Below are 20032 nucleotides of genomic sequence, written 5' to 3' on the forward strand. Positions count from 1 at the left end.
GAATGTTTTCAAATATATCTTGTACCCGTGAAACCGATAATCCATCAGTGTTTTTGATCGAAGTTCATTTTGATCTTCATAACGATTATAACACATTAGCCTTTCACTTGTGTGAAGCAGAGCACTTAACAGGGCAACAATATTGTCATTTAGTTTGTTTTCATTTTCAAACATCCCATCAATCTCAAAACATTGTAGTCTGTATTCGCATATTTTTGAATGTGAGAAGTGCACCATACAATTTTTATTTTTAACTCCTTGATTACATCCATAACCAGATTATATCAATTTTTTTATTTTTTCCTCATCTTCACTTTCAAATAACTGTGAGTAAAGTGAACGGAGAGGAATTATTGTCTTAATGGTGTTATCAAGAACAACAATGTCATTTTGGATCGTCAGTTCATCCTGTGAAGTTGAAGCCAAAGGTGCATTCTCACTCGTTGGTTCATCGTGCAAAGTCGAGGTCAAAACTTGATTCTCATCTATCCCCACTTCATCATCGCTAGATGCTTGGTTATCAGATGAATCAGACATTAAAAAATCATCATCGAAATCATTTTCACAATCTTTATATTCAAAGAAATCGTGCAGGGTATCGTTGACTTCTGATGGATCTAAACCATCAGTTCCACAACTATTCAAAAGCTTTGCTATATCAGCATTTTTAGAAGTACTGGATTCACGATTCATATTAACTAAAAACCATCAATATTAAATGAGTCATTAAAATTAAACTTAAAGTTTAATTTTATCTAAACTTTTTTCTACAACTAATGTGAGTCGGCTCTTATTGTTGGTTTGAAATACTAGCAGAAATTTTGCAACAAGTAGTTAACAAGTTATTTGTTATAACTAATTTGGTGTGTATGAACATCACTGTCATGCACTTCTATTTAAATACGAAAAAACCACAATACATAGTTACATTTTTGAATTAAGCGGGCTTATTATGTTAGCATTTGATATCAATTTGTTTCTAAAGTAGCACCTGTTAAAAGGAATTCAACAAAGAAAAGCATATTTAAAATTATTTCTTTATTTAATCTAATAATTGTTTTATCAATCAATAATTGTTGGTACTACGTATTAAAAACTTAACAAAAAGTTTAATAAAATATTTGGTCACCATACTAGGTTTAAAGAGGTAATAAATAACATACAAATAAGTTATATTTTCAATAACTTCTTCGGATTTTCAACGATTATTGATCAAAAATAAAAAGTATTATATACTGGCACGCTGAAACGTTAATAATACAGCATAAAAAAATATTAACCAATGAGTTCTTTACTTCTCGAGGAGAGAACATCATCAAGACAATTCTGATGAAGAGTTGGTACCTTTTTCATATTTAAAAAAAATCCTTTTTTGCAACTACCAAAAAAATGTTTTCACAAAAAAACACCTAATATGTATTGTGATATGATAAAACTATTTAAAAAAAATAATAATCTTGTTTTTGAATTTTTTGACCTGACTAACTACTATGTCAAATATCTCTGTAACTAGAAACTAAAACTTGGTACCTTTCTTGTGAGGCGCCTCATATTTATATAAATATATATGCACATTAAGGGCAACAATTTTTTACCTTAGAATTTTAAAACTTAATTTTATTTGGTATTTCATAGAATTTAAGAAAAAAAAAGCGCATGTTCTTTTTTTTATTTAAGTTCTGAATAAAATTATTAAACTAAAAATAGTAAGAAGTTTATTTTATACTATAATAAAATTAAATAATACTAAATAAAATGGTCAAAACAAAAATGATATAAATAATAAAAATATATAAATATTTAGTTATATAAATAGTTAAATTGAAAATGTTAAAATAGAAATATAATTAAAAAAAATTTTTTTATTTAACTATCTTATTTAGAAAAATTTAGATTACTATCTTTTGTGTTTCTGTTTTTCCTGATTTTTTATTTGTTTAAATGAAAAAAAAAAAAAAAAAAAGAGTTTGGTAATTCACTTTGGTATATATCAGATACAGAAAGACAATTTTAAACTTTACAAGATACGGGAATTATGGATTTTTAGTTCAGAAAATTTTGTATTAAATATCAGATCTGAAAAAGTCATTATTCTGATAGATGTACATTATAACCTAAAAATGCAATTTAGTAAAAATTTACTTTTTGATCCCAAATACTATAATAATTAAAAATTATTTCTAAATAAGATAGTTAAATTAAGTATATAATAGTTGAATTAAAAACATAAAAACATATATTTTATTTAATTTCTGGAAAAATTAATTTAAAACAACACCAAAATAAAAAATAAAAATATTTTCTTTCAATTTTAAATATAATAGATAAAATAAAAACAAATAAAAAAAAACTTTTATCTAAATATCAAATACAAACCTTTTATTTAATTTGTAAACAAAACAATTAACATAAAAATGACAAAAAATTAAAAAACAAACTATTATTATATTAATTTATTAAATCTAAATAAAATAATTAAAGAAAATTAGCAAAGCGGTCTCGAAGCGGTTGGCCAAAGGTTATTTCCTCGAAAACAGACTTAAGACATCTTGTCACAAAACGCAAAATGTTCTTTGAAAAAGCTTCACTGTTAAATATTTCAGCAAAATAATGCCACTTGTCACACCTCTAAAATATCAAAGGTATGGTTTGTAGACAACAAACTTGAAGTTCTTCCTTGGCCTGTAAATAGTCCGGATCTTATTCCGATTGAAAATTTGTGGAAATACATCAAAGATAATCTTGATAGAACCAAATGTACATCTTCAGAATGAAGGATGAAATCAGACAAGTTTGGTGTCTGGAAGCAAATAAAGATCAGTGTTCAAAGTTGGTTGAAAATATGCCTAGAAGACTTCATCTGGTGATTTAAAACAAAGGATATCTATGTAAATATTGATATAAGTATTTACATTGCTTTGTTTAAATGTGTTTATTAAAAAGTTTAAATGTTTAAAATGTATTTATTTTCATTTGAATTCAATACATTTGTGTGTGTTTGTTTATTGATTGCTTAATGTGTATGCAATTGAATGCGGTGTAAATTCCTTTAAGTTTTTTATCAAAGCATGTCATATATATATATATATATATATATATATATATATATATATATATATATATATATATTTTGCTTTAAATTAAAGTGTAATTTGTTTCTTGTCTTGTACAGGAACTTTTGCTGTTTTTGCTGTTGATATTTTTTAATGTGAACTTTTTTTCACACCCTATATATATATATATATATATATATATATATATATATATATATATATATATATATATATATATATATATATATATATATATATATATATATATATATATATATATATATATATATATATATATATATATATATATATATATATATATATATATATATATATATATATATATATATATATATATATATATATATATATATATAAATAAGTTTCATTTTACTGTGAGCATAGATTCAGCAAGAGTGCTCGATAAATGATATCAGACCTATACAATTGATTTTTTGACGAGATTAAATAAAAATAACTACATGATTTTTACTACTAAAAGTTTCATGCGTTTAGCAATCATCAGGTAAAAAATACATTGTTTTTTTCATTAAAAAATATACTCAATAAACATCGTGGCGTTCAAAAACATTGCGTTTTTATTCAATTTGACATCGATTTTTACCCCACTGTTACATCAGAAATACTAAGTAATGCAATACTGTTTGCAAAAAAACACACAAGTATTAGCGAAGAGAACATCAGAGTCATTAAATATTGCAGAAAGTCCTTGCTTTTTTTTAAAAACGAAACATGGAAGAAAAACTTAGCACACGACTTCTTTGATGTCACAATGGGTTGTTTTGACGGTGCAGAAGTTTGTGAACTGGTGGGCCTATATATATTAGACTCACTATCTAAAATAATAAATAAAGAAGACGTTGGACTATATCGTGACGATGGTCTGGTGGTACTTCGTAAAAAAACTGGATCACAGATTGATAGAATACGAAAAAACATAATTAGAGTAATAAAAATGATCGGTTTTAAAATAGAGATCCAAGCAAACCTACCCGCAGTCAACTTCTTAGATGTATCCTTTAATTTAGAAAAAAGCTCCTACCAATCTTTCAAAAAACCAAATGAATATCTACGTTACATCCACTCTGATTCCAACCACCTTCTGCAAATAATAAAGCAAATCCCTATCTCTATCAACAACAGATTATCACAAAATTCCTCAAATGAAAAAACATTTAATTTATCTATACCAGAATACGAAGATGAATTAAGAAAAAATGGCTTCACTAATTTTAATTTAAAGTATAACCCCCAAAAAAGAGAAAAAAAGACAAGAAAAAGAAATATAATATGGTTTAACCCCCTGTACAGTAAAAGCGTTTCTACCAATGTCGGTCATATCTTCCTAAACCTAATCGACAAACACTTTCCAACATCCCACCCCTAAGTAAACTATTCAATTGAAACACCATCAAATTGAGTTACAGCTGCACCAAAAATATCGAAAGTATAATAAAAAGCCACAACAAGAAAATTAGTTCAGAAAAACCAAAAGAATACCCACTCTGCAATTGCATAAAGAAAGAAAACTGCCATATAGTAGGAAAATGTAGAGCCTCTAATGTTATTTATAAATGTATAGTATCCCCCCCCTAACACCCCAGAAAAAGTATATATTGGCCTAGCAGAAGGTGAATGGAAGAAAAGATGGGCTAACCACAAACACTCATTCACAAATAAAAAGATGAAAAATTCAACCACCCTTTTAGAGTATATATGGCAGATAAAAGAAAACTTAAAAATAACACCAAAATTAACTTGGTCAATAATTAAATAAGTCCCCGTCTACAGCGATGTAACAAAAAAATGCTTGCTTTGCCTTCAGGAAAAACTTTGCATAATATCTTACAAAGGTACGCAAAAATTATTAAATTAAAAAAACAGAAGTTATATTTAAGTGCCGTCACGAAAGCAAGTTCTTGCTTGACAACCACGAGCCCAAAGATTAAAAAACCAAACGAGGCTCGCAAATAGTTATAGTTTTATAATTGTTTTTGAATGCCACGATGTATATTGAGTATATTTTTTAACGAAAAAAACAATGTATTTTTTACCTAATGATTGCTAAACGCATGAAACTTTTAATAATAAAAATCATGTAGTTATTTTTATTTAATCTCGTCAAAAAATCAAATATATATATATATATATATATATATATATATATATATATATATATATATATATATATATATATATATATATACATATATAGACACACACACATATATATACATATATATTTTTTAAATTTTTTAATTTTATTTAGGAAACTGTGGAATGCAGCTGCTGTTACGATGATGCAAATTTTGAAGAGATGATCCAATGTTTGGAGGTATTAACATGATATATGCTTATATAAGATATCTAAGGTGTCTAACATGTTTTTTTTAAAAATTTTCTAAAATATTTTTCAATTTTACTTTTAGTCTTAATGTTCTACTCTTTTCTTAATATATTTTGCATGGTTACCATGGTTCCTATGGTTATTATACTATATGGTTTCTATCTTTTATTATCTAGTGTAGGATCACCTTTTTTATTCAATTGAATGATTTTGTTTTTTTGATTGTTTACAATTTTTTTGCTAAAGTTGTTTTTTTTACAGGGTCATCTTTTTTGCAAGAATTGTTTGAGGCAGTACTCCAATGAGGCTGTTTATGGAGCAGGAAAGTTGCAATTGTATTGTATGGCAGACTCATGTAGTAGCACGTTTCCTTTAAGTAAGTTTTATTTTAAATTTTACTACTCCCTTTTTCTTTATATTTATATATAAATATATATATATATATATATATATATATATATATATATATATATATATATATATATATATATATATATATATATAATATATATATATATATATATATATATATATATATATATTTAAAATGTAAAAGTTATTTTTAAAAAATATATCTAGCTTGAGCTTCTATTGTCAGTTTTTCCTTCAGAATCATCAGAAAGTTGAAGGAGAAACTGACCTAAATATCCCATTATTTTTTTATAATTTTGCTACATTAATTATTTGAATTTGCAGTCAAATTCATTATTTAGAAATACATCTGAATTCACCTTCTCAGAAATGCATAAAATGAATCCTTTAGAAATGTTAGCTAAGCTGCGTTTAGTAGTTTAGTATAAGGTTTTAAAAACTCTGAAGAAAACTTTTGAAAATAGATCTAAAAAATAAAAAACAGAGAAAAAATATGCTGCCATATTTTTAAACTTGGTCCAAGTACTATAAAAACACTTTGAACTCAAACACCCAAAACATTAAAAATAATGGCAAGAAAGTGATATCTATAGCTGAATTAAAAAAATGAAAACTGATTTATCAGATAAAATAGAAATAGCTAAGTTTTTACCAAGTAATTACCATAAAAGACATGAAAAGTTGCCCTTTAGTGCAATTTCATGCATCCTACTATGTCTATTTATAAACTAAAAATGATGCTTCGTACCAAATCATTAACTTTGAAAATGTTTCAAAACAGTAAAATTTCTAGTAAATTAAATGGTAAATTTGGTAATTTTGTTTTGGTATTTAATATTTAATTTTATTCTCTTTGATGTTTAAGTCTTTAACGTTTGAATCTATATAAAACCATTGTTAATAGTTGAACCTCTATTTGACAATCTCCTGGTAATAATTCAACCACTATTTGATGATCTTCTGTTAATAGTTCAATTTCTATTTGGCTATCTCCTGTTACTAGTTCAACCACCAATTAATGTTACAGTATCTATGCAATATTAAAATCATTTCAAAACATATAAGAGCTTCTGTTTTATGTTTTATTTACTGTTTAAGTATTTATAATTTTGTAAATTTGTTTTTATTCATAGTTTTTTAAATTTGTATTAATGCGGTAGTAGTGCAGTGGTAGAGTGCTTGCCTCGTAAGTGAGATGTTCCAAGTTCGATCCCCACCACGTCTCAGGTAGTACCATGCTCAACTTGTTTCTCCGCACAGCGGTCTTGTTGGTCAAGGTTCATATTTCAGAGTTAAAGACTTGAGAGAGGGTTGTAACTACAACTAAAGGTAGCCTCCTCTACTGTAGTGGCCTTCTTGGCTTTGAGGAGGTGAATTGAAACAAATAAAAAAAATTAGAGCCTAATGTGAATTTGACCTTATAAAATTCTCTTTATTTTTTAAAGACATTAATTTTTTTAAATTACTGCAATAATATTAATTACCGCAAGACAAGTTAAATGTTATTTAATGGGTTTTTATTATTACTATAGGGGAATGTTCATTTTCTTTTACTTTTTTTTAATATTAAATAATTAAATTTAATATTATATTTAAAAAAATGTTTGATATTAACAAATTTCTTTCTTTTCTGAACATTTGCATGAATGAATTAAAATATGTTAAATTTTTGAATTTTTAAAATGATTATTTTTTAAATTTCTAATTGCGGCTTTGCAACTACAAATAATATTTTATTTTTAAAAATTAGCAAGAAATAAATAAAAAATTACAGTTATTTATTTAATTTATTTATTAAAAGTTTATTATTTTATTAACGATTTTGTTGTGAAAGCAACAATTATTTTTCCAAACATTGTTTATTAAAATTATATCACTGTATATATCATTTATTAAAAATTATTCACTGCAATTTAACTTGTGTTTTGAAAAAAAAAGTTTGACTTTAGTTTCGTGCATATTTTTGATGCAGCATTTAAAATTTTATTTTGAGTAAAAAAAAGTTTAGGAAGGAAAACCAAAAAAATAATTGCAATAAAAATGAGCTAATTTTTTTTTAAGAATAAATAAAATTTAGATATTGAACGATACTAATAGTAATATTTTAAATAAATTTGACAGTTAAGTTAAACCTAAGCATTAACTTTAATTTTAATAAACTTAAATATATTTTTTAATCAAAATTAAATTATGTATTTTTTAAATCTAAATTAAATTATATTTTTTTTTTATCAGAATAAATTTATATATTTTTATTAAATTAGTTTTAAATTAAATCATATATTTTTTATCAGACTTAAATTATATTATTATGATCTTCAAGCTTAAAGTATTAGCATTTTTCAAGCAAAAAAAATCAATCATTACAATAAAATAAAAACAAAATAAAAATAAATTTTTAATTTGTTTTTTTTATTAGTAAATAGCGCTTATATCTAACATAGTTGTCATTCAAACTTTTGTAACAAGTATTTTTACATAAATGTCATTCAAAAGTTAATGTGGTTTTTTTTTTAATTAATTACTTCTTTTATCTTACCCCTTATAAAATAATTTAAAAGTTAAAAAATTATAAAATAGTTGCTTAACCAAAATTGCTTACTGCTTTCATAAAATCACTTAAGGTATATGTAAATCGCTTTAAAACAAGGCTTGCAGTTAAACAGTCTTTGTTTCTATTCTAATTTTCTTATCTTTTTTATTTCTTTAACTGTTGTTATAATCCTAAACTTTAAAACATGTTTAAAAAAAAAATAGTCAATACATTGTCTGCCCAAACCTAAACTCCTTTGCATCTATTGTAGGAAAAATTATCCATGTGAATTTTTTTTTCCTGCAGAAAAATTTTTAAGTTTGAAAACACTTTGAATTAAATAAAAGATTATTTAATGCAAATTTTAAAAAACTAAAAACTAAGAAATGATGAGGTTAAATTGTTGAAGCAAATTGTTTCTGTAACAGAGATCTGGTTTCTCTATGCAACAGCCTTTTATCCATGCACCAGCCAGTTATCAAAGTTTTGGAGTTATAATATTGAGAGAAATAATAGCTGAAGGATAGATAGGGATAGTGGAAATTTAAAAAATTAACATAAATAATAATTAAAAGTCTTTTGTATTTGTTTGGTCTTGTGGAGTTAAATATGTACTAAAATAAATAAATCGAAAGATTTTTGTGTTTTATTTTAGATAATGCATTGCTATTTATTAATTTTTTTTAGATAATGCATATCTATTTTATACTGCTACCACAGGTAGCAGTATAAAATACAGCGAAAGTTTATACAGTGAATTGATAGTAGCAGTGTTAGTAATAAGTGCAATGATATTGAAGTGTAAATAATGAAAGTTTAAAGTTTTGGTCAAGTTTAAAATTGTAATACTTTCATAAAACATTATACTTATTTACAAAAATTTTTTTTTTGAAAATAAGTTTTCTTGTAATTTTTTATGTTAATAAGTTAATGTTTTAATTGTTGTAATAAAACAGTTTTTAATAAATTTTTAATTCAATAATAGGTCAGCTTGAAAAGGTTCTCTCTAAAAAAGAGCTAGAGAAATACCATGAGCGTGTACAGGAAGAAGATTTAAAACTAGCAAATTTAAATAACTTAGTGAGGTAATCATTCAAAAATTATATACATTAATAAATTTAGGTATTATGAAATCAGTAAAACCAATTTTGATATCTGGAAAGAAAACTTCAAGAGAAGGAGTTATCATAGAGAAAAGTAAAAAAAGTTAGGTTGTGTTGTCAATGTAAAAAAAAACTTATTGTATTTTTGGAGTTATCATCAAAAACTATAGTCTGATGTTGATGAGCTTATGATATTGATGAGTTGATAATGTAAATACAAATAATATTAAAACTGTAAGTAAAAAGTTTTAACAAAAGAAATGTTTGCAAGAAATTAAATTTTTTTTTTTTAGTTTTAACAGAGTTAACTGTAATTTTTCACTTGTTTAGATCTTTTCTTAACTACGCTGAGTAATACTTATGTTGTTGTTAATCACTATAGTTATCTATAATCGCTATAGTTACCTATATATAATTACCTATAGTTATAAATCAAATATTTTTGGTAAAACTTGAAAATAACTTTGTAATTTTTAAACAGTGTCTACATTTTATTTGTTTTGCATTGAATAGGCTAAAATTAAATGTATTTGTTTTTATAAAAGGCACCCAAGGAGAGATAGCATACTCAATAAAAGATCTTATAAATCTTTTTTTAGAATTTTTGAAGCTTTAGTTTTTTACCATGGCACAGTGGGCCAGAATTTTTTTTCAGTGGCCAAAAGTCCCAAAAAAGTCAAATCTTCTAAACTTTCTTTTTAGTTTATTATTGAAACATAGGTGCTTTACTCTACTCAAAAATGTATCCGTTTAATTACTAGAGATGAAGGCAAGCTTGCTAGAACCATTCATAATGGCTTTAAAATTGTCAAGTTTTTGCAAATTTTTTTTTTTCAAAAATACTTATCCTCAAAATCTACATAACTTTTTTCAATTTCAAAAGCTTTGGACTATTTTTATTTAAAAAAAACATATTAACTTAGTGCTTATAAAAAGTATATGTTTTAGTTATATATTTGTATTTTAATTATTCATAATATGTCTTAGAATTGTTGGTATTTTAAAGGTGTTTTTTATTTTTAAAGTTAAGATAATTTTTCAAGGAACATAGTTTTTTTATGTTTTTATTTAATTTTATTAAACACATAGAACCCTAATTGTTTAAAATAAACTTTTTTTTTTATTATCTTAATGTTTTTTAAAAAAGGAAAAAAAAAGGAAAATCATTTCACTGTAAATACATAAAAATCAAATATTTAAGTATTCGATTCCAACCAAATGCCGCTCTATTGAAATTGGAATGGTATTTAGGAAATATAAAAGTTTTTTATAAAGTATTTTGAAATTAATGGTATTTAGGAAGTATAAAAGTTGTTTAAAACTATTAATTAAAATCAGCTGCGACTAGCTCTAATTTAGACTTAAAATCGATTTTGAAATTTCAAGATTTTAGACTAATTAGCGCTTTGAATAAAAAATTGTAACATTGCAAACTTTAAAAAGCCTTAAGCATGAAAAATAAATATCGACACTATCAGAAAATTGAAGTTGGACACTTGCATTTACTGTCAATGTTATTCATTAAACTATTAGTCACTAACATTCTTCATATAGATTTTTAGTGAACTACACTAACTATATGACTTGCCACTTAAAAAATTGCTAGAATATTTTTTTTTCTAAGTTTTGAAAGGCATTTGCATACAAATTTGAGAAGACCTTTTTCAAAGCGAGTAAGATCATCATTTAAATTGATGGGATACGTTTAATTCGTTTTTGAGCATACTGTTTTACTGATCTACAATTTGTTATGACGTAAGTTAGGATGAAATAGTGTCTTTAATTTTTTCAAATACTTCAAGTCAAGTTATGTTATTAAACATTTTTATAAGATAACTTGATTATTTTTAAGATAAGAGTTTGAATAATGCTGCTTCAAGAGAAAATTTGAATATCTATAATTTAGTGTAAATTTATTCAAATAATTTTATTACTTTCGGTACATTAATTGCAATCGAATCACTGCAATTATTAACTAGTTAGTCTTCATATAATCATATAATATTATATAAACTTCAAATTTCCAGACAAATAAATTTTTTCTTGTCACGATGCCTTCACGATGTAAAGTAAGAATTAAATTAGTCTAAAATCTTGAAATTTCAAAATCGATTTTAAGTCTAAATTAGAGCTAGTCGCAGCTGATTTTAATTAATAGTTTTAAACAACCTTTATACTTCCTAAATACCATTATATCCAATTTCAATAGAGCGGCATTTGGTTGGAATCGAATACTTAAATATTTGATTTTTATTTATTTATAGTGAAATGATTTTCCTTTTTTAAAAACATTAAGATAATAAAAAAAAGTTTGTTTTAAACAATTATGGTTCTATGTGTTTAATAAAATTAAATAAAAACATAAAAAAACTTTATTCCTTAAATAATTATCTTAACTTTAAATTGGTCTTTTTATAAAAGCAAAAAAAGTTGTTGATTTTGAACTAAAAAATATATCATAAAGAATACATGGTCGCAGCTGGGGGTTTTTTTTGAACAATAACTGCTGTTTAGTAAATGCAAAAATCAGAAAATTAAACATCCTTCGAGTGGCATTTAGAAAAAGGAAGATAAGGAAGTTTAGAAAAACACCTTTAAAATACCAACAATTCTAAGACATATTATGAATAATTTAAATACAAATATATAACTAAAACATATACTTTTTATAAGCACTAAGTTAATATGTTTATTTAAAATAAAAATAGTCCAAAGCTTTTGAAATTGAAAAAAGTTATGTAGATTTTGAGGATAAGTATTTTTGGAAAAAAAATTTGCGAAAACTTGACAATTTTAAAGCCATTATGAATGGTTCTAGCAAGCTTGCCTTCATCTCTAGTAATTAAACGGAGACATTTTTGAGTAGAGTAAAGCACCAATGTTTCAATAATAATCTAAAAAGAAAGTTTAGAAGATTTGACCTTTTTGGGAGTTTTGACCACAGAAAAAAAATTCTGGCCCAGTGTGCATGGGGTTAATAAAAAATTTATTTATCAGGTTTATAAGGTAATCAGGTATATAAATAATTTATCTTAATTGATCTTTATTCCTTATTGTTATGTTCAGGTGTCATGGTTGTTATGTTTAGGTTGTTATATTCATTGTTATGTTTATGTGTCCTGGTTGTTATGTTTAGGATATTATGTTCATTTTTATGTTCATTGTTATGTTCAGGTGTCCTGGTTGTGAATTTGCTGCTGAGATGCCTGATGGTGACAAAGTCTTCAAATGTCAAAATGAAACTTGTATGAAAGTAAGTCTTCCTTAAAGTTTGTATTACCGATTTTTATACATTATATTTTTTTTTTCCTAAAAATTTGTATTATCAATTCGTATAGATGAAAATATCAATAGCAAAAATCATTAGGACTTTGAAAAAAATTTGTCTCTCTCTCTCTCTTTTTGTTTGTCTTTTTTATACAGTGATTTTTGTATAATATCTTTTTTTTTCCTTTTCTTTTTTCTTAGTTTTGTAACTTTTGTATCATTTATTATGTTTATTTTTTTGAAATTTTAAATCTAGTTTAGCTGAAAAAACAAATTTATTTTTCTTTACATTAATGATAACATTTCTATTTATTATACTGATAATTTGCATTTTTATCTTTTGCCCAGTGACACTTGCATCAATACAAATCAGATTATATTTCTTCATGATTGAGCTTACTGATGAAAGGAATTCTATTTTCTTTTTGAATCTATTGGAAAGATTTTACTAGACTTTAAAAATCAAAAATAATTTTATTGGTGAAAAGACAAATGTATTTTTTTTCAAACCAAGTTAATATAGTTTGGTTGCCATCAGAAGGTTTTTCTAAGATTTTTATTATAATTTGCAAGTGCTTTGGTTAGTTTTCTATTTGGCTTTGGCTAATTTTCTATTTGGTTCCCACATTTTTTAGTTGGTTAAGATCAATTTAGTAGATTTTATTACCTTGATGTTATTATGTTTCTTCCACCCAAAATAATACAATTTGTGCTTTGTAGCAAAGGCCATTATTGTCCATTCAGAATTGTTATTATTAGTCCATTCAGAGTTGTCATTAAAATAAATTGCCATTAAAAAAATCTTTGTAGCAAGGACCATGTAAGCAAGGATTATTATCCAAAGTTGTCATTATTTTGTCAAAAGTTATCATTATTAATCCATTCAGAACTGTCATTATTTGTACATTTGGAGCTGTCGGAATTAAATTACCTACAGACTAAATGTACTTACTTATAAATTTGTATACTTCCATGTAATGATGACCTAGAGTAATGCAATTATGAGTAACCCAACCTCATATTCATGCTGATTATCCACAGGCAAGTTGAAAATGATGTTAAAATGATGCTTTGCGATTGTCATCTCATTATTAATGTAAAAATGATAATGGTGAAAACTTTAAGTTCTCAGCATTAACTTTAATAGTATAATAATAGTCACAAATTGCGGTAGTTGTGTAGTGGTAGAGCACCCACAAGTTGTGGTAGTAGTGGTAGAACACCTGCAAGTTGCGGTATTAGTGGTAGAACACCCGCTTTGTAAGCAAGAAGTTCAGAGTTTGATCCCCATCACATACCTTGTGGTACTGAGTTCAACTTTTTTCTCTGATGACTTAATCATCAAGTGTGTTTTGGAATTATAGTTTTGTAACCACAATAAAAAAAGCAGCTTACATGTAGTCTTAAATAAAGTGGCCCTCTATCTTGGGGAGGTGAATGACATTTTTTTTTATAGACACTATGGTTATGGTTCTGAGCAGACTATTATAAAAATGCAATAAAAAAATGATGCTATCAAAACAAATTACCATGTTATCATTGTATTGTGAAATAACCATGTTATAATTGTATTGTGAAATAACCATGTTATAATTGTGAAAAAGGTAAAAACAGAATTAATACATTAACATCAATTTGCACACAAGTTTTAAAGAACATAAAAACATGGTGCAAAAACTGTTAAAAAATACTGTTTCTCAAACCTATTCTCGTTTATAAATATGTATTTGGTAAGTCAAGTCAAATGTGTGCAAAGAAGGACTGATACCTCATTATTACTACTGGTAATTAATATTTTTAGATAGCTCCTATATATGTTTGTATGTATATATTCTTTTATAGGAAATTTGTAGATATTGTAAAGTTGATTGGGAAGAACATTTCGGAAAACCATGTACAGAAGTAGAAAATCGTTCTGAAACTTCTTTGCGTACTTCATAGTAAGTGTAAACCTATATATGTATGATATAATATGTAGTTATATATATATAGTAATGTATTATATATAGTAAGTCTGTTATATATTTTTTATTAAACATATCTTTACTTTGCGTTATTCATGTATTTATGTGGTAACTATAGATCTATTGCAGCAACTATGTGTTAACTATAGATATATATTATGGTAAATATATAGTAAATATAGATACATATTGTGGTAACTATAGATACATATTGTGGTAACTATAGATACATACTGTGGTAACTATAGATACATATTGTGGTAACTGTGTGTTAATTATAGATATTTTACTTATCATATATTTTGTTTGAAAAATCATTTCTACTTTACTCCAAAAACAATTGAGAAATTAGCTAACTAAATTAGCTAAACTACAATAATATTAAACAAATATGCACCCTACTTGTTCAAATTAAAAGTTGATTTAAATTACCATAATAACTTTTTATTTATCTAAATCTGACATATGTTATATCCTCTACTTTCAAATTTTGATAAAACTTGAAAATAAAATTCAGTATTTGCCTATATTCATTATTTGCTTGATGTTCAAAGATTATCAACATAATGTTCCTTTAATCCATTATTACTATTTCTGTGAGATATCTTAACAAATTATTCTTCAACTGGTTGAATTAATTTGTGTAATGTTTATACATGATAACTTATGGTTAATATGTGACAACTTATTTAAATCTCCTTTTAAATTTATAGTTATAGAAACTGCACTATTATAAATAAATTTTGTTTATGCAATACTAAGTTCGCAAAAAGTGACAAACAGAGCTGTTCAGTTATGTAGACCCAAGAGATGTGATAATAGAATCAGATTGTAGTTGATGTCATTTAGGTAAAAAACATAAATTAATGTAAAAACTATTTAGTAAGAAGAATAAAATTTAATGACTCAAGAAGAGGGGTAACCATAACTCACACTTTAGTCATCCTTAGCAAATGATAAGACAATAGTCTATGAGTAAACAAGTCAACATAAATCTGCTGGTTTATTAATGGTAACCATTACTAAAATAAACGCACCATACAAAAACAATGAAATAAAATAAATAGATAACAAATTAGTAAGTAAAATAATAATAAATGATAGTTCGGGCAATATAAAAAGAAAAATAGGCTAATAAATGTGGTACTATTTATAATCTAAACTCTAGATAATAAATTGAAAACTGATAACCATCTGTGTAACATAAAAAAATATAAATGTCGTTAATGTAACAAATTCATATTACAGAACTCACAAAGCGCTAAAATTCATGGGTGTAATAGGTGAAAAAATATTTGTGCCATGATAACCAATTAGAATTAAGTAGTAGATGAATGGTGATCCCCCTCCTCAGAAATGCACTGCGATCACCAATAATGTTTTGGAGAGCTTGAGACCTCCACAAACTGATTATTCAAATTTTGACAAAACTTGAAAATAAAATTCAATATTTGCCTATGTTCATTATTTGCTTGATGTTCAAAGATTATCAACATAATGTTCCTTTAATCCATTATTACTATTTCTGTGAGATATCTTAACAAATTATTCTTCAACTGGTTGAATTAATTTGTGTAATGTTTATACATGATAACTTATGGTTAATACGTGACAACTTATTTAAATCTCCTTTTAAATTTATAGTTATAGAAACCGCACTATTATAAATAAATTAAGCACTGTTGATCAGAAAAAAATTTAAATAAAAATGCACTGTTATGGTTGGAATTTAGGTTTTCCACTGCACTAATGCTTTCATTTAAATTACACTAAGAGAATAAGGGGTAAAACTGAAGAAATGATAAAAGAAGGAAAAATTCTTTTTTTACTTAGGTGCTAAATATATAAGCTGATCAGTAGCAAATGTTTTTTGACAATCAAGACAAATGAGACAAATATATGTTTTGTGCGATTATTGTGCGCTCCTAGGCAGTAATTTGAAATTAATAATGCATACACCTGTGGTAAAGCAAGTTTTATTGATATCGCGAAAAATTTTAAATTGCTGAATCAAATCGTTTTGGTTTATTCTTTCTTTAAGAGTTGTGAGTCTAAGGATATAGAGCCTCTCCTAGTATGGCTTATGCTTGATTTCTGTGATTGTTTTTGTTGCTCTTTTGGTGAATATTTTCTAGCATACATGTTGTACTTGTTGTAGATGTGGAGGCTTGATTAGCCTTATTCCAATCAACGGATCCAAAGTGAAAAGCTTTAGTTATAAAGAGTAAACAAGTCAAAAGCTCAAGTTATTAAAGGTGTAGTTTAAAAATAAAAACCATTTAATGATAATAATAATAATAATAATAATGATGATGATGATGATGATGATGATGATGATGATGATGATGATGATGATGATGATGATGATGATGATGATGATGATGATGATGATGATGATGATGATGATGATGATGATGATGATGATGATGATGATGATGATGATGATGATAATTATAAGCACTTATTCTTGTTATTCTAATGTTTGCTCCAATGTTGTTGGCCTAAACAAGCATTATTATCTAAAACCTAAGACTTTATTCTCTGCATAAGTCTTGTTAGTTAAGGCTTGTTGTTAGGAGGGTTATAACATATTTAAAAAAGAAAGAAAAAAAAATTTTAAGCTATTCTAGAAAGCAAACTGTTTAACAGGTTTATAAATTGGTTGCTATTGAATTCTTTTGTGAGTTGGTGCTTTGTAGATTTTTAGATGAATTTATAAGAAAAATTAAAAAAGAACAAGATTTTAATGCCTTGAATTTATGGGCGTGTTGGCCCTTCATAATTCAGGAATCTCGCACAAACCATTTATGTTCCCGTTTTCAAAAGTCTTTTAAATTTTAAGTTTATTGTTTGTTTAACTGGTTTTTAGACTTCTAAAAAAATAAAATTTTGACATTCTATGTTATATATATTTATTTAATTTTAAGTTTATTGTTTGTTTAACTGGTTTTTAGACTTCTAAATAAATAAAATTTTGACATTCTATGTTATATATATATTTATTTATTTATAAATATATAAATTCTATGGTTACAATGGTTTCTTATAAAGTATTTAAAAAATTTTAACAGTTTAGAAAAATAGATAAATACTTGTTTAAAATAGAGTTATTTTTCACTTTTACTTTTTAACTTTATGCTGGTTTATCAAAAGTGAATGAAGGGATGTTTTTTAATTTATAATTTTTTTTTCAACACTTTTATGCTTTTATATTTTTTAACAGTTTAATAATATATTTTTGCCTTGTGAAAATAGCTTTATTAACAGTTAAAAAACAAAAATATGATAAAATGATAAAAAAAAAATTTTTTTATTATTTTATCATATTTTGCAAAAAAAAAATTTTCAACTTGAATTGTTCTCTTTTCAAATCAATATGAAAATATTAAAAAAATTTTAAACAGTTGTAGTTATAAATTTATAAACGGGAATTCATCGAGAATAGTAATTAGTGTAATTAGTGTTGGATAATACCGCGTATCTACACTACAGATTATTTACTGGAGAACATTAAAACTTTATATTTTTTTTATTTCAGCAGACTTTGGGTATTATTCATGTTTTTTGTAATGTCAACAATAGATATTTGGTGTTAAAATTATTAACATCCAAATATAGTAGGCAATGCTAGTTATGCTGATTTGCACTATCCGCGACGATATAATAAATTTCTTTTGGTATAAATTGCAAGGTTTTTACTTAAACCACATTGTTAAAAATATTCATAAACATTCAATGTAATTAAAACAGTGCCTGCTTCGAATTAAAATTCTTATAAAGCAACCCCTTAATTTTTGTGCAGCACATAAGACCTGATATCACATACGAATAACATGTTGTTATTATATATAATTATATAGAATGAAGATATAATGGATTTGGATTTTATAAAAAATTTTTTAAGATGTTTTTGAATCGAATGATTAAAATAAATAAACTGGTAGCATAACTTTTTTGTAACAATCTAATTCTAATAAATCTTTTTATTACAAAAACGGTGTAATAAAAAGTGTCAAACTCTTTAAAGAAATAGTTTAAACATTAAAAAGTTAAACTTTCTCGTTTTTGTTATGCAGTTGATTGAAGAAGATTAACTTTTACCATTATTATACGCCCCCTTTAAAAAAAAGTTGCTTTTAAAAAAATATTCTTTGAGGGCTCATTAAATAGTTTTTAATCTTTTATATTTGAAATGCAAATGTCCCCACCAATGTGCCCCTCTACAAAATGATATCAATTTAGATGAGGAACAATATGTGTCAACAAAATTTTGGACACCATTTTTGGCGCAGAAAAAGATGAAACAATCCCATTGACATAAAATAGTACTGTCCTTTTAAAAGTAAGATATAAGCAAAAACAAAAAATAAATTCAGTATCAAGAGAAGTTTGTACTTATTGATGTTTTTAAAATTATATATATATATATATATATATATATATATATATATGTATATATATATATATATATATATATATATATATATATATATATATATATATATATATATATATATATATATATATATATATGTATATATATATATATATATATGGTAAAGTAGTTCAATAACGCCTGTGGGTTATAACCATTCAGTGACCCCATCTAGGAACCATTGTTAGGACTTCTTAGATAAACCATTTCGTTTATCCTTGAAAACAACCAATATGTTAAAATGGATATATTTTACACAAAAAAAAAATACTCATCACTTAATGATTTGATGATATAATAAGATGATTTAAACTTCAACATTCATCAATTCAATCATATAAAAAAGAACCTTGCTATAACCTTGCTGAAAGAATAATCATTTTTATGTCTGATTATGCTACAGAAAAACTACGTCTAACAGAACTTTAAAAATGGGTAAAAGATTGTCGTTACTCTGATTATGTAATAGTGAAAGCAAAGGGCCAGCGCCAATAAACAATCAAAAGAAGTTTTTTCTGTTGGTGACTCCTTTCTATAGCCATTTAAACTGCCAACCTGAAACTAACTTTTTATTTAGTTTATCTGATAATGAATGAGTAAAAAAAGTTTTTTCAAGCACTTGACCATTAATTGCCTACAAACAACAACCGAACAACTGAGACAAATAATTCAAAATTTTACGCTACATCTATTTATCATCAAAAAAATATTCAAATACAAAAACAGTCTACTCAATGCAACTAAGGCATAGAACAACCAAACTCATAAAAAAAAAGCCGATATTTTTAAACAAATCTGATTGGTTGTTAGTGGCAAACCGAACAACTTTTTATTTATTGGTATTTAATTTATGCAAACAAAGAACTCGTAAATAATTGCAAAATATTATAAACAACTGAAGCGTCTGTTATAAAAGTTTTGCAGGAGATATCAAATA

At 25.1% G+C, this 20032-nt stretch overlaps 1 protein-coding gene across 1 annotated transcript in view; it reads left to right on the plus strand.

Moving 5' to 3' along the window:
• The window catches only part of LOC105845510 (E3 ubiquitin-protein ligase RNF216), a 91126-nt gene that overhangs the window by 50469 nt on the left and 20625 nt on the right, over window positions 1–20032 (plus strand). The window contains exons 8-12 of the mRNA XM_065803866.1: window positions 5344–5409; window positions 5683–5797; window positions 9312–9411; window positions 12604–12682; window positions 14539–14636. Of these exons, the coding sequence (XP_065659938.1) occupies window positions 5344–5409; window positions 5683–5797; window positions 9312–9411; window positions 12604–12682; window positions 14539–14636 (458 nt within the window). The remainder of the gene's footprint in view (window positions 1–5343; window positions 5410–5682; window positions 5798–9311; window positions 9412–12603; window positions 12683–14538; window positions 14637–20032) is intronic.

The sequence above is a fragment of the Hydra vulgaris genome, chromosome 08 (assembly GCF_038396675.1).
Source record: "Hydra vulgaris chromosome 08, alternate assembly HydraT2T_AEP".
Lineage (NCBI taxonomy): Eukaryota > Metazoa > Cnidaria > Hydrozoa > Anthoathecata > Hydridae > Hydra > Hydra vulgaris.